Source organism: Mesoplodon mirus (genome assembly GCF_964341445.2).
Source record: "Mesoplodon mirus genome assembly, chromosome: 14".
NCBI classification, from domain to species: domain Eukaryota; kingdom Metazoa; phylum Chordata; class Mammalia; order Artiodactyla; family Ziphiidae; genus Mesoplodon; species Mesoplodon mirus.
Window position 1 is genome coordinate 82,136,215 of NC_138990.1, and position 16,026 is coordinate 82,152,240.

The 16,026-nt window shown below is 44.5% G+C and overlaps 1 protein-coding gene across 1 annotated transcript; it reads right to left on the reverse strand.

The window, feature by feature from the left end:
- Nucleotides 1-388: 388 nt before the first annotated feature.
- LOC309815767 (ADP-ribosylation factor 3-like) lies at nucleotides 389-1,226 on the reverse strand. Its single transcript, XM_082642765.1, has 2 exons — nucleotides 1,097-1,226; nucleotides 389-985 (listed from the first exon to the last, which is right to left on the reverse strand). The coding sequence occupies exons 1-2, from the start codon at nucleotides 1,169-1,171 to the stop codon at nucleotides 719-721; spliced, it is 342 nt and encodes a 113-aa protein (XP_082498891.1). The 5' UTR covers nucleotides 1,172-1,226; the 3' UTR covers nucleotides 389-718.
- Between the last annotated feature and the right edge of the window lie 14,800 nt (nucleotides 1,227-16,026).

A 16,026-nucleotide genomic window follows, 5' to 3' on the forward strand; every position in this document is an offset into this window, starting at 1 on the left:
TGCAGCCTCCAGCCCATCTCCCGGGCGGCCATGTAAGCACAGATACAAGCGCAAATGCTGCGGTGTGTGGGATGACCCGAGACAGGGCAAATCACAGGGACCCCACTGTGACCATGCAGAGTGGATCATGGCTGGTTCTGCCCCGTTTCACCTTCCCAACGGGAAGCAGACCACTGGTGGACTGGACTCAGGCCATTACTGCAGAACCTACACTACGCACATTTCTCCCTTCTGTGTGTTCAAGTCTTCTCCTTATCTTGTATTTGTAACTGTTTTTAAAAATGCACTGAGTTTGGGTTAAAAACCAACCACCAGAATGGATCTCTACACAGACCTAAACCCCAGAGGAGGAGCATCGGGCTCGTCTGACACAGCAATTCCCGGATGACCCGTGTGCCTAAAATCCCTTCTCAGTACTAAACAGTGGGTTGATTTTCTTTTTGCAATAAAAAAAGCTGAGTAATATTGCATAGGAGTACCAGAAACTGCCTCATAGGAAACAAAAACTATTTACATTAGATAAAAACCCAGTTGCAGGCTGCGTCTGCACATTTACAGCATGGTGAAGCACACTGTGACTGACCATGGAGACAGCTTCTGGCACTCACACCCCAGGGGCACGTTTGCCACATGAGAATAATGTGAGGGTAGAAGGAGGGAGTGAGAGGGGAGGAGAGAGCAGTACAACTCACTTCTGGTTCCAGAGCTGATTGGACAGCTAGTCCGGTCCCTCATAGAGCCCGTCCCCGCTGGTGGCACAGGTGGCCTGAATGTACCAGTTCCTGTGGTGCAGAGAGCGTAGACCCAGCTTGTCGGTGATCTCGGCTGCATTCATGGCATTGGGGAGGTCCTGTTGGTTAGCAAACATGAGGAGAATGGCATCCCAGAGCTTGTCTTCTGCCAGCATCCTCGTTAGCTCCGTACGGGCCTCGTTCACATGCTCTCTGTCATTGCCGTCAACCACAAAGGTGAGACCTTGTGTGTTCTGGAAGTAGTGGTGTCACAGAGGCCAGATCTTGTCCTGGCCGCCGACGTCCCACACAGTGAAGCTGATGCTCTTGCATTCCACGGTCTCCACGTTGAAGCCTGTAGTGGAAACGGTGGTCACGATTTCACCCAGCTTCAGTCTGTACAGGACGGTGGTCTTTCCCGCAGCATCTAGACCCACCATGAGAATGCACGTTTCTTTTTTGCCAAAAAGGCCCTTGAAGAGGTTTGCAAAGATATTCCCCGTGTCGTAGAAGGACGGCAGCAACACTGGCCAGAGAAACCCTTGGCGGCCGCGGAGCAGCTGCTGCTCTGAGGCAGGTGTTGGTTTCACTCCCACGAGATGCTTTATTTATTTTCTGAAGAGCGCTCCCTCAATGAGTCATATGCACCCAAATCCCTGTGTCAAGCTCTGCTTCCAGGGAATTCTATCCAAGACACCATCTCTGTTGCTTTCAGCTCTAGGCTCACCGTAAACCAACAACTAAGCATTAACATTTGGAAGCCTTAGATGTCCTTACTCTAAAAGATACTCATGCGTGCTTGCTTTCTAAAGCACAGGCCCATAAGGTCAATGCGCCAGGCTTTTGTAAAATCAAAAGCTTTCTGGGACCACAGTGAAGTAGTTTTCTTGCTGGTTTGTTTGTTTGTTTTTGAATTTTATTTTATTTATTTTTTACACAGCAGGTTCTCATTAGTTATCCATTTTATACATATTAGTGTACACATGTCAATCCCAATCTCCCAATTCATCACACCACCATCTCCCCACCCACTTTGCCCCCTTGGTGTCCATACTGTTTGTTCTCTACATCTGTGTCTCAATTTCTGCCCTGCAAACCGGTTCATCTGTACCATTTTTCTAGGTTCCACATACATGCATTAATATACGATATTTGTTTTTCTCTTTCTGACTTACTCACGGTGAAGTAGTTTTAAATTGCCCAAGATTGTGACTGAGGAGTGTGAGTCTCTGCAGGAGGCATGTGATGCCCGGATGTGGGAGATGAGAGGCCTAGCTGAGCCTAGCTGCCGGTGGAGCAGAACAGTAAGTGCCCTGGGTGTGAAAGCACCTACCTGACTGATGGTTGAAGATGAGCCATAGTCTCAATGTCAACTTTTTCATCCTTAACAGGAACTAAATATCCAACAGAGGAAATCCAGTTATCCCCTGCGCTTTACCGGGAGCCTGCTTGCTGTTGTTTGGCATGACTTCTGCCTCCACTTTCTGTACCTAAGTCTTTCCTGTGAGTTTACCAATGAGTGCTTTCCTCTTCCTGAATATTTCAACACGGAGCTGTCCGATAGAAATGTAATGCAAGCCACTTATGTGATTTAACATTTTCTGGTAGTCACATTTAAAAAAAATAAAATGAAACAGGTGAATTTAATTTTAATAGTGGATTTTAATTAACCCAATATATCCAAAATATTATCACTTCAACATGCAATCACTATAAAAAATTATTAATGAGACATGTTACATTGTTTTTATCATATTAGACCTTCACAATCCAGTGTGTGATTTACATTAAGAATACAGCTCAATTCAGAGTAGCCACATTTTTTGTTTAATCAGAGTGTAGTTGATTTACAATGTTGTGTTAGTTTCAGGTGTACAACAAAGTGATTCAGTTATACATACATATATATCTTTTCTTCTTCTTCAGATTTTTTTCCCTTATAGGTTATTACAAAACATTAAGTATAGTTCCCCAGGCTAGCCACTTTTCAAGTGCTTGCTGTCACGTATCGGGTATTGCAGTTCCAACCATGGCCTTAACTTAAAATCTGTCCATATGTCAGTATATCAGGAATGAGTTCTGTGAACAAGGACAAATAAGTTTGTCTTCTGGGGCCTCATCTAGAACTACTTAATCTCTAAAAACCCCTCAAGCTCTAAAATTCTTAAGCTCTGTGATGTCTATTTCCAAAATCTCCTCCAGCTGACTTAACCAGTGTGACCTGCTGTCTATCAAAACAGCAAGATTTGAGGTAGTGAGCTATCCATTCGTGTGTGTGTTTGGGCCTGTGTGCAAAAGTCGGCCCATTTTCAGATGGCATAGGCTGTCTGCAACTGGGAAAGGAGACTGGCCCGTGAAAAGAGTACAGTTTGGTTCATGGCTTTTAAAGATAATTAAATTAATTTTTAAATCTTTTTTTTTTTTTTTTTTTTTTTTTGCGGTATGTGGGCCTCTCACTGTTGTGGCCTCTCCCATTGCAGAGCACAGGCCCCAGGCGCGCAGGCCCAGAGGCCATGGCTCACGGGCCCAGCCTCTCCGCGGCATGTGGGATCTTCCCGGACCGGGGCACGAACCCGTGTCCCCTGCATCGGCAGGCGGACTCTCAACCACTGCGCCACCAGGGAAACCCTTAAATCATTTTTTAATTTAGTTTAAAAGCAGTGAGCTTTACCCATTTATGTGTAAAATTTAATTGTATATCCACACAAATATTAAGTAAATATATACATACACACAGGGGTATTCATTGCAATATATATATATATATATATTTTTTTTTTTTTTTTTTTTTTTTTTTTTTTGCAGTACACGGGCCTCTCACTGTTGTGGCCTTTCCTGTTGTGGAGCACAGGCCCCGGACGCGCAGGCTCAGCAGCCATGGCTCACGGGCCCAGCCGCTCCGCGGCATGTGGGATCTTCTCGGACCAGGGTACGAACCCATGTCCCCTGCATCGGCAGGCGGACTCTCAACCACTGCGCCACCAGGGAATCGCAATATTTTTTAATATAGCAAAATATTGGAAATTAATTTTGTCTACTCAAAGGTAGCTATTAAAAAAAATAATAAGAGGCAGTTCTACAAACTAGTGGTTACCAGTGGGGAGGTGGGGAGGGGTAATATAGGAGTGGGGCAGTAAGAGGTACAAACTATTGGGTATAAGATAAGCTATAAGGATGTATTGGACAACACAGAGACGATAGCCAATATTTTGTAATAACTGTAAATGGAGTGCAACCTTTAAAAATTGTACTAAAAATTGAACATGCATGACAATAAAGCCATAAATCAACTAAAAAATAAAATGAGGCAGTTCTAGATTGAAGTGGAAAGATCCCCAAGAAATTTTATAAAGTGAAAAAAACTAGATGCAGTACAGTGTATACTATCACGTATAAGGGGAAAAGAAAATACACACACATGTTGCAAGTGCATGGAACAGTTCTGGAAAGTTGCAAAATCAACTGATAACAGTGAACAGGTGGATGTCTGTGAGGAGGGCAACTATATAGTTTCCTCAGGAATAGAAGAGGGGAGAGATTGACTCTTACTCTTGCTGTATACTTTTTCATACACTTAAATTTTGTGCCTATATTATCTACACAAAATAAAGTGCAAATGATTAATTTTAAGTGAGATTAGAAACAAAATAATTTAGAACAAATGTTTCCAAACAATTAAACGTGTCTGCCTTACAGAGGATTTTAAGGTCAAATAATATTGTTCACGTGGATGCCCCGCACAGCCTGCCATGGAGTAGGTGTGCAATAGATTATCAATAAGCGTGAATTAAAACAAGAAAAATTACAGCTACCCTCATTTACATTAAATAGTGAATTGGTTTAAAACCTATGGCTTTCCAACTGTCATGACACTATTTCTTTGGAAGGAGTGTGATGGGCTGGAAAAAAAGAAGTCGGTGGGATTAGGTGGGCTAGACTGGAATCCCACTCAGCCACTTCCTAGATGGGTCACTTTTGACAAGGTATTTCACTTCCCTTAAGCTCCACTCCACATTTGGGAGTGAGGCGGGGAGTGGGGTGGGAAGTCTGCCAATTTGTAGATTAACCGATTCTGTGCATGGGTTTAAAAAGACAGAGCCACATACAGAAAATCTCACCCTCTCTTAGGAAAGCCAAATGGGACACACTTAAAATGTTTTCAACGTTGCCCAGATATATGCTGCATTCACTTCTCCCTCTTGCTTTCCCTTACTCTTCTCCAGTGGAGCTCCTTTGCCATCAACCAGGCATCCAGTCTGGGGATTTGTATCAGAACAGGACACTCCATCTGTATGATAACGGCTAGGTTTGTCCACAGAAAGAAGGAAGAAATAGATAAAGCAAGTGGGGTGAGACAAGGAGGGCAGTGTAGAACCGCCAATTGTCTGGACAAAGAAACTTCCTAGTCACCAGCCCAGGAGAAAAGAAATCTGGATGGGGGATAGGACAGTAATGAACTCTCCTCCTACAAAAAAGTGCAAAGGAAAGCCTCTGGATTCTCTTTTGCAGCACAGTGAACAACATTTCATCTGGTTCCGGAGTATCTCCCCTGGGATTTACGATGGCCCTGGGTGTGGCCCCAGGTATGAGAAGCAACCTCACTGCAGAGGCTCTGCCTGTAGACTGGTCCATAAGGTCATGGAAATAAACATATTCTTCAAAGACTGTGGTCTGAGACCACACAAAATGCAAGGTGTTCGAAAATTGGAAATAACAGGATAAACTTTAAACAGTCCTATTAGTTACTTTTTTAAGAATCAGCTCAGTATGTTTTCAGGTGAAATATCTCTGAATTTAAAGCAATGGGCCCAATTTTTTAAAATCCGGGGTCCAATTTTGAACAGAATTGCAGAAAGAACTCCATTTTTAATGTGTTTCTCAGACTTGTGAACACCCTTTGGAATTTCTGGAATGTATTCACAGTAGTTTCCCGCCTTATCCATGGTTTTTCTTTTTGAGGTTTCAGTTACCTCGGTCACCTGAGGTCTGGAAATGTTAAATGGAAAATCCTAGCAATAAACAATTCCTAAATTTTAAATTGCATGCCATTCTGAGTAGCATGATGAAATCTCACACCATCCCTCCCCGTCCTGCCCAGGGGTCCCCAACCACCAACATCATCTGCTCCTGATATGTAACCATCAACATCATCATGTCTTAATGATCCAGGATCACCCAAAGTCGACGGATCCTCCTTGTGATGTATTTTTAGAAGGTCAATAGTAGCCTAACTCTCCGTCACAATGCCTACATCATGCACCTCACTTTATCTCATCAAGTAAGCATTTTGTCATCTCACATCATCATGAAGTGCAGTGCGTCCAGTACAATAAGATATTTTGAGAGGCCGCATTCACATAACTTTTATTACAGTATATTGTTATAATGGTCCTATTTTATTATTCGTTACTGTTTTAATCTCTAACTGTGCCTAATTTATAAATTAAACTTTATCATAGGTAGGCATGTATGGGAAAAAACATGGTATAATATATATAGGGTTTGGTGCTATCCACGATCTCAAGCATCCGCTAGATAAGGGGGGACTATTATATTACATTTTTTTTTTTTTTTAGAATTGTGTTGAATTGTCAGGACACCCAGCTGGTGTCCAGAGCATTGCTTGGTGGTGTGGAGGAAACCCCCTTCTCATGTTGGAATTGGTAACAATCCTTTTAGTAAATTAACAGTAAGTTTATCCTATAATTCCCAACTTTGCAGATATCCTGTTGAACCCCTTGGTTCAAAATGAAGACTCCTGTGCTGACTCCAGACCTACTGCAAGCGAGTTTCTGGGAGGGTAAAAATTTGCATCAGCAGCTGTCCTTCTCCCCCAGGTGATTCTTACATATACCCAGGTCTGAGAAAAGGACCACTCTGGACGGGCTGCACAGGCTACTGCATAGCTGTCAGCTAAGACAGATTCTGAGGGCCGACCGCAGTCCATCAGCTTTGATGGACCTCACAGCAGAATGGGCCAAGAGCACTAGCTCTGAAGTCAGATATGCTGGCTTGAATCTTGGCTCTACTGAAACCACACAACTCAGATGGCATTCGAACGCAGCCGGAACTCAGAATGGGACTTGAACCCACAGGCTGGGACTCAAACCCACTGTCTTTTAATTCAGCCCCCATACTTTTTGGCACCAGGGACTGGTTTCGTGGAAGACAATTTTTCCATAGATGGGGGGGTGGGTGGGTTGGGAATCATGCGAGAGGTAATGCAAGTGGTGGGGAGCGATGGGGGCAGGCAGATGAAGCTTCGCTTGCTCGTCTGCCGCTCACCTCCCGCTGGGCGGTGGGATCCCTAACAGGCCTTGGACCAGCACCTGTCCTCGGTCCTGGGGTTGGGGACCCCTGTTTTAATTGAAATCACACACCTGGTCTTAGGACTTAAGAAGTTCAGGTTCTTTATGTCTCAGCGCAGAAAGAATTCAGCAAGAGGCAAAGTGATAGGTAAGAAGTATATTTACTGAGAGATAAACAATCCATAAACAGAGTGTGGACCATCTCAAAAGGAGAGAGCGGCCCTGAAATAGGGGTTGGTTAGTTTTTTTATGGGCTGGGTAATTTCATACGCTAATAAGTGGGAGGATTATTCCAACTATTTTGGAGAAGGGGCAGAAATTTCCAGGAATTGGGCCACCACCCACTTTTAGGCCTTTTATGGTCTGCCTTGGAACTTTCATGGCACCTGTTGATGGGGCATTAACTAATGTATTACAATGAGCATATAATGAAGCCAAAGGTCTATTGGAAGTCGAATCTTCTGCATCGTGGGCCTAATCAGTTCTAACTAGATTTTGTCATGTAGTCAATGGCTATGTCATTCTTTTCAAGGTTGTGCCCTGCCCCCTTCCCTCCTGTCTCACTACAGTTAGTCCACTACATAAGAACCTTCAAGTTGCAAACTTTCAAAGATGCTAACGTGTATTGTCATGTCCAATCACGTAAGTTAGTTCACGTATCTGGCATACATTGTCACTTGTGTGCATCCTCTACAAGTGGTTGTGTTTTTGTGTAGTTTCCTGTACAGGACTATATAGAGTACAGTAGTACAGTGTCTTTATTTCAAGCCCAGGATGTCGGGAAACAAGCATAAAAACAGCAGTGATGTAGCTGGTACTGCTAAGAAGTGCCAGCTGCTGTACCACACTACTGTACTTTTTAAGGTACTGTACTGTAAGATTAAAAATGTTGGCTTTACTTTTTGTGTTTGTTTTTTATGTAGTATTTGTGCAAAAAGTATTCTAAACCTATTACAGTACAGTACTATATAGCCGATTGTGTTTGTTGGGTACCTAGGCTAACATTGTTGGACATACGAACAAATTGGACTTATGAACTCACTCTCGGAACAGAGCTCGTTTGTATGTAGGGGACTTACTGTACCACTTTATAGCTGGGTGACCAACAGCAAGCTACTTAAACCCTTAACCTTTGTTTCCTCATCTACCAAGTAGGGTTAATGATTGCACCTAACTTGTAGGGTTGTAAGGATGCCATCAAGGGGAGTGATGGTTAATTCTATGTGTCAACTTGACTGGGTGACAGGATGTCCAAATAGATGGTAAAACATTATTTCTGGATGTGTCTGTGAGACTGTTTCTGGAAGAATTTGGTAGGCTGAGTAAAAAAGGTCATCCTCACCAGTGCAGGTGGGCATCATCCAATCTGTTGACAGCCTGAATAGAACCAAATGGTGGAGCGAAGGTGAACTTGCTTTTTCCGCTTGAGCTGGGATGTCCATCTTCTCCTGCCTTTGGACTTCAGTGCTCTTGGGCCTTTGGACTCAGACTGGGACTTTCACCATTGTCTCCCCCCGTTCTCAGGCCTTTGGGCTGGGACTGGAACTACCCCACCAGCTCTTCTGGGCTTCCAGCTTGCAGAGGGTAGATGGTGGGATTTTTCAGTCTCCATAATCATGTGACCCAACCCCTCATACTAAATCTCTATCTCTATAGATCCTATTAGTTCTCTTCCTCTGGAGAACCCTGACTAATACAGACTTCAACATATCTTTTTTAGGGGGGCACAAATCAATCATTCATTACATGACAACAGCCAGAGAAGATAAAAATCTGAGGAAGAGGGCTTCCCTGGTGGCGCAGTGGTTGAGAGTCCGCCTGCCGATGCAGGGGACACGGGTTCGTGCCCCGGTCCAGGAAGATTCCACATGCTGTGGAGCGGCTGGGCCCATGAGTCATGGCCGCTGAGCCTGCGCATCCGGAGCCTGTGCTCCACAACGGGAGAGGCCACAACAGTGAGAGGCCCACATACCACAAAAAAAAAAAAAAAAAAAAAAATCTGAGGAAGAGTTGGGAGCTGGAAGCCATGGACAGAGGACCACATCAGGCATCAGACATCAGGCCGTGGATCGTACTTCCTGAAGTTAAGGGTTTGAAGGAGAGTGAAGGCGACTAGATATGAGCTTCTATTTCTGTCTGTCTCCAGCAGAGGAAGCCAACTGCAATTCCAAAGAACACAAAGGGAAGCGCTCTAAAATGTGCCGCAAAATGCCCAGTTCCTGAGCCAGATGCTGTACCGGAGCTAAAAAAAGAAAGTGGGGGCAGAGGGTGGCTTTGTACTTACTTTCCTCCAGTCCCAAGGGCACAAACAGTTTTAGCTGGAGACTTTTACTGCCGAGATTCTAGCAAGGTTTTTCAGAATGCCCCAGTCATCGGCACATGCATTATTGCTTGGGAATCCCAATTTCTTAGGCATTTTCCACAACCCATTCAGACTCCATCAGCAACCAAATCCTCCTACAGGGATGTCTCTTGATTTAATTTCATCAGACCTGAATGACTTGGCTGGAGCCCTCAGGATGCTTCACTTAGACATTACGCATTCAGAATGAACCATCCAAAAACATTCTGACGCACAAGCCACATCTGCTGGGCATTAACACAAAGATTCTGGCCCTTCATACTTAGAATTCCCTTCTTGGCATCCATATATGTGCTTTTAAATGCTTTGTCAGACAAGCCCTGACTATCGCTCATGCTGATATTTGTGAGGGGGGCGTGGAGAGGAGAGGGTCTGTCTACTGGCATTAAAGCTGAGATGCACTGGGGACCTAGAGGTGAAAATGAATGGATTACACCCTGACACATGACCATCGATGAACTTGATTGCACACAGTGACCAGAGGGAGGGAATATCCAGAAATAAAAGTAATAATAATAATTGCTCCTTACATTTTCTGAGCATTTACTAAGTGCTCTAAAAGTATTATATAAGCCTCTAAGAGATAGGAACTTATTGCCCCCATTTTAAGGGTGAGAATACTGAGGCTTGAAGAGCTAAGTGATTTACCCAAGGTCATACAACCAGTTAAGTAGCAGTGGCAGGACCGAAACACAGGCAATCTGACCTTGAAGCCAGCCCTACTCTATTTTTTATTTTATCCTATAATAATTGATACTTGCAACATATATATATATATATATATATATATATATATATGGCACATATGTTACAAAGTGTAGTAGTAACATAAATACTCATAAACCCACCATGCAACTTAAAAGATGTGTCACTACCAATATCTTTGAAGTGAGCCACGTGTTTCCATATGTCCCATCTCCTGCCTACCCCCAGCAGAAACCACCATTCTGGGATTTTGTGTTTATCACTCTCTTTGCGTTGTAAAACAGCTTTTATCTAATAGGTATATATCCTTAAAATTAAGTTTAGTTTGGTTTTGAGCTTCAAAAATGGGGTTATATTATATACAATCTTCCGTGACTTGCCTTTTTTTTACTCAACATTATGTTTCTAAATTTCATCCACATTGTACTGGTTAGCTGCCCTTTCATCATTTCCACTGATGGGCTCTGTTTGTTTAAATGGACCACAAATTTTATTTGGATGAATAAGTGTTTTATTCACATTTTAAATTATAATTCACATTTAATTGCATGGAGAAACAAGGATCTTATATTGAGAAAGATAATTCAGGATAACCTGCTTGAAACTAATTTACTAAGTTCAACCTATAATCTCTATGCAATTTCTTTTTTTTTTTTTTTTTTTTTTTTGCGGTATGTGGGCCTCTCACTGTTGTGGCCTCTCCCATTGCGGAGCACAGGCTCCAGACACGCAGCTCAGCGGCCATGGCTCACGGGCCCAGCCGCTCCGCGGCATGTGGGATCTTCCCAGACCAGGGCACGAACCCGTGCCCCCTGCATCAGCAGGCGGACTCTCAACCACTGCGCCACCAGGGAAGCCCTGATAACACTTTTTAATAGGACTTATATCCTTAAGTTAAAGTGGCAAAATTGATGGGAAAAAAAATGCACCACCAGCTTCCACCAGGTGAGGTTCAGAGTTTGGGTTCTAGAGATGGACAAACCATGTTTCCAGTTCCTGCTTCCTGGCCGTGGGGCTTTGGGCAAACCTCCTAGCCTCTTGAAGACTGTCCCTCAATTGCCAGTGTCCACAACGATAGTGCTGACCTCAAAGTTCTGTGGTGAGGACTGAAGAATGTAATGCAGGAGGGGAGACAGTATAGTGCACAGTAAATATCAGCTGCTATTATTATCAATATTATCTTTATATATGTTATCTCGGTCAAGTCTCTCTAGAAGCAAGCTAATGGTTTTCCCTCTGGGTTCACCCTTTACGGGCTTCTTCAGTTTCAGTAGCCTGAACAGTGAGAAAGAGAATGAGGCTTCTGACGCTTCTCCTAAGCTTTACTGAGCAGATCTGGGAAATACAGAGCAAGCCTGATGGCCCTTTGCAGATAAGTAGGGACTGTGGCCGCAAGCACTCCCCTCCTGAGACTTCTGGGTATGTCCTCTTAGCCTGTGACCACCCACCTCCAGGAGCTCAGCACCCCCTGGGCGGGTGTTAACATTTCCCCTCATCTATTGTTCCCGAGTCCATTGTTCAGAGCCATTGTTCTGTGGCTGTGAGGACCAGGCCAGCTCCATTCTTACTGCAGGCACAGGCTTCCTCGAGTGTGAATGTTATCTGTCACCAGATAAGGGATGTGCTCAGCCCAGGTCAAACACTTGCTTATCTGCAGGCTGCTGAGCGCCAAGTCTCTGCTTCTGTTCCTCCAGGTCGTTTATTCGCTACCCTTATCGCCTCTGACCGTGGTGTGGTTTGCACACCGGATCTCAGATTCTGGTTTGTGGCCTGAGAGGTGCCCTGCTTCTAGGGGACTGGAGTGTGGAGCGGCCTCCTCGGACAGTGCAGGGAGAAGAGCCCTGGGCCAGGGGTCAGGACATGCAGCACCCAGTCTGTCTCTAAATGATGGGATTGGGCTCAGCGGTGTCTGACACTTCTTCCAGAGCCAACATTCTGATTTACTACAAAAGGCCCAGTGTGAGCATTCTTAGGGCCTGTGGATGAGGAGTGTCGCCTGCCCTATCAGTAAACAACGGATGTTGCAGCCATCAAACCCTCAGCCACTGCAGCTGCCCAGACTGTGCACTCTGAGGGGATTCAGGATGGAGAAGGGCACAATACTGGCCCTAGATACTTAAGGTGCGTGTCAAAGGAATGAGTTCAATAAGCCCAGACTCTTGCACCTTCCCGTACAAAAAAAAGTACTAACTTCATTTGAGATGTCTGGTTTTCTTGAATTAACAGCAGCCTTTTGATGCTCCAACAACCCGTCTTTGTTGCAGAACTCCTGTGTATCCTGGCTACTCCCTTACCTCTCGGGGCAGAGTCCCTCAGAGCGCGTGAGAGGCTGCCTCCTGGGCTTGAGTCCTCAGAAAGTCCCCCAAATAAAACATCATTCTCAAATTTTAGGTGGTGGGCTTTCTTTCAGTCAACAGGCCAAGGAAGAAAAGTTGAAGAAGATTTAAAATGAGGAGCAGGAAGTGGGAGTGTCTTCAGCCTCCTAGTGAGGGAAAACCGTGAGTCCCTCTTGACCGCACTGTGGATTTGATGTTGCTTGTTTTAGCTTGTGTGGTCCACGGCGCCGAAAGTGGGCAGGTGGAGGCCTCCCGCTCATCGACTTATTCATTCAGAAATAGCTTGTAGGGAAATTCCCTGGCAGTCCAGTGGTTAGGACTTGGCACTTTCACTGCCATGGGCCCAGGTTCAATCCCTGGTTGGGGAACTAAGATCCCGTAAGCCACAAGATGTGGCAAAAAAAAAGAAAAAGATGGGCTTCCCTGGTGGCGCAGTGGTTGAGAGTTCCCCTGCTGATGCAGGGGACACGGTTCATGCCCCGGTCCGGGAGGATCCCACATGCCACGGAATGGCTGGGCCCGTGAGCCATGGCCGCTGAGCCTGCGCGTCCGGAGCCTGTGCTCCGCAACAGGAGAGGCCACAACAGTGAGAGGCCCGCGTACAGCAAAAAAAAAAAAAGCAAACAAAAAAGAGAAAGAAATAGCTTGTAAAAACAATGACTATATCCCAAGCAAATCCCAAACAAGGTGGGGGAAAATTCTAGAATGATGGCAGGAAGTTAAGTAATGGCATAAAGAACTCCTTACTTTAAGAAATACTTCACGTTACAAACAGAACTTACAGAATGAACTGGTGGTGGGTGGTGGAGGCATATACTATTTATTTACTTAATAAGATGATTCCTCACTTTATAAAAAGCCAGATGTCTCCTCTTGGAAGTCAGCTCTCATGATGCACTAAAAGTAAGGTTGACACTATAATAAAGCTAATTAGACAACTTTTGAGTATTTAACCATTGTGTAAAACAAACAGCCATGTTATGCAGTGTTATATACAAAGTGTTTTGGTTTTTTGTAATAAACACACTCACATTTGGGGGATAAATTTCTGTAAGATAATGTCTTTCTCAAGGTCCAATGTGACTTGTGTGCCTACTGTGAATTGAACAGTGAAGATTTTTCAGGTGCATGTGAAAGCAAAATCCATTTTCTTCTGTGATGAAAGGTCTGCAATGCCCACCTTCTTCCACAAGGCGGAAGCGTGCCACAGTGTAGTTAGTTACAGCAAAGGCCTGGGGTTGGGAATGCACAGCCTTGGGCGAGAGTGCCTCCTTCCCCAGGGAAGACAATTCACTAAAAGTTGAGCAGAGGCAGATCTGATGGTGCCTTGGCAAACCGAAAGCCTGAAGTACAATATTTGCCAGGAAACTTTTGGCTGTTCTCCTGCAGAGAAAGGATGAAATCATTTTGCGTGATGGACATTCCTTAGACAGAAACAAATTATTTTTCCTATATAAATACAAAATTTGTCCACCTAAGTCATCAACAAATGTGATTTTAGGTAGATACCAACACACACTGAATCATAAACATATTGTTTTCCCTTCAAGTTTCTTTTGTGAATTTATAGAAATGCATGAGTTAATTCATTCGTGTTCCAGTGCTTGTGTCTTTGGACAAGCCCTGGATGGAAAGAGTGCTTAAGCCTTGAAGTAAATTGTTACTGAGTAAAAATAAATTCCCAAGAAAAGAAATTTAGGGTAGAAAATTCGAGTTTTGCTCTTTGGGGTTTTTTTAGGGGGCATTTTCCTTTCATATTTTTGTACTGGGCTGTACTTCCATTGAATGTATGTAAAGGATAATAAAATGATTCAACAGGTCAGGAAAACAAGTGATTCTACTGTATCTTGTCTATACCAGCTGAAGGAGAAACCAAAGGGCCTATTAGGTGCCAAGACCCAGATCTGGCCTAAAGCAACGTGAATTGATCACTCCATAGTTTTCACTTCATGGGAGAACTTAGCCAGGGGGACTTTATGCTTGACTATGTGGCAGAATCCACTTATGTCTCCTAATGCCCATTTCCCTGTCCTCCTCAGAGTTCCCAGCTGTCAGCTGAGTATATCACTGCAGAGAATAAAGTTGATGTTTCTTGGGCTTCCCTGGTGGCGCAGTGGTTGAGAGTCCGCCTGCCGATGCAGGGGACATGGGTTCGTGCCCCGGTCCGGGAAGATCCCACATGCCGCGGAGTGGCTAGGCCCGTGAGCCATGGCTGCTGAGCCTCACGTCCGGAGCCTGTGCTCCACAACGGGAGAGGCCACAACAGTGAGAGGCCCGCATACCACAAAAAAAAAAAAAAGAAAGAAAAAAAGTCTATGTTTCTCAGACTTACTCTGTAGGTGTAACCAAGCCGTGGCCAGTGGGATGAAAGCAGAAATGGTGTTCTTTAAAGTGGCAGGGCGTTACTTTCCTGATGGTTGAAATGTGGATGTGATGGTTGGAGCGGGAGCAGACACACTGGGTGTCGAGGAGAAAGGTGGATCATGAGGAGGGTGGAAAAACAAGAGAAACCCAGGTCTCTCATCATTATGGAGCCATCATAGCAGCCTGGACTGCCTACCTAGATTTTTATAAAAAAGAAAAATACAAATATTTTGTGTTCTTAGTTACCTGCAGCTGAATCTCTACATCAGTAGAGTTATCTTGAGAAAACAGAAGATGGAATTTTTACTCATTTTGTCATTATTTCATAATTTTTATCACCAATCAACGCTTAACTGAACATTGCGTGAAGGACAACGCTGGGTGACCTGGTGTTATCCTTAAGGATGGAGCTGGATCAGGACACCATAAGCAAAGGTCAGTTGTTAAAAAAAATCCTTCAAGAAAATTGCTCCAGCACTACTGTATAAATGCCGCTATATGTGGTCACAGCCGTAGCTGTGTTTTCCCTGGGAGTAGAGGTTGTGTTTATCCTGACTTTCTCTTTGTGATTTAAGAACACAAAGTCAAAAGCCTGTTCCTCCCTTCAAGGCTGATGTTTGATACAAAACATGCAAAACCCATGCATACTGAATTAACGGCTGTGGCATCGTGAGGCCAAGATGCATCTGCTCCCTCTGTGCTGTTCTAATTAAGAACCACTTTTCTGGTTCTAGGTTGAGGACAGGCAGGTCATTTTCCCTCTAGATCCCTAAACAGATTCTAAATAAATGAGTTCTCGTGCTGTCCCTTGTCCACGCTAGCCCCATAGGGAAGATGGAGTGGGGAGTCCACGGGCCAAACGATTTCTCACCACTCCAGGGGTGTGAGGTCAAGTGGGGTAGGGGACATCTTCTAGCAGCCTTGAGTCCTTAGCAGGCTGGATGAGGGACAGGACTTCTGTCAGCAAGTCCCAACAGATCTGAGAGCAGCATGTGCCCAATGCTCAGGCTCTCTCAGGATCAGGATCAGGCCCTCATAGGGAATTATTATACAACCTACAGGGCCTGCTGGGTCCAGCCTAGCTCTAAGGGAGAGCTCCGTGCAAACAGGGGCCTAGCAGCCTCATCTCATCCACAGTAACAAGGTGGGGCTGCATAACACAATGACAGTCCGGGAGGAGGCTTCCTGGGCAAAAAGAAGCAACCAGTCCCTTTTAGATA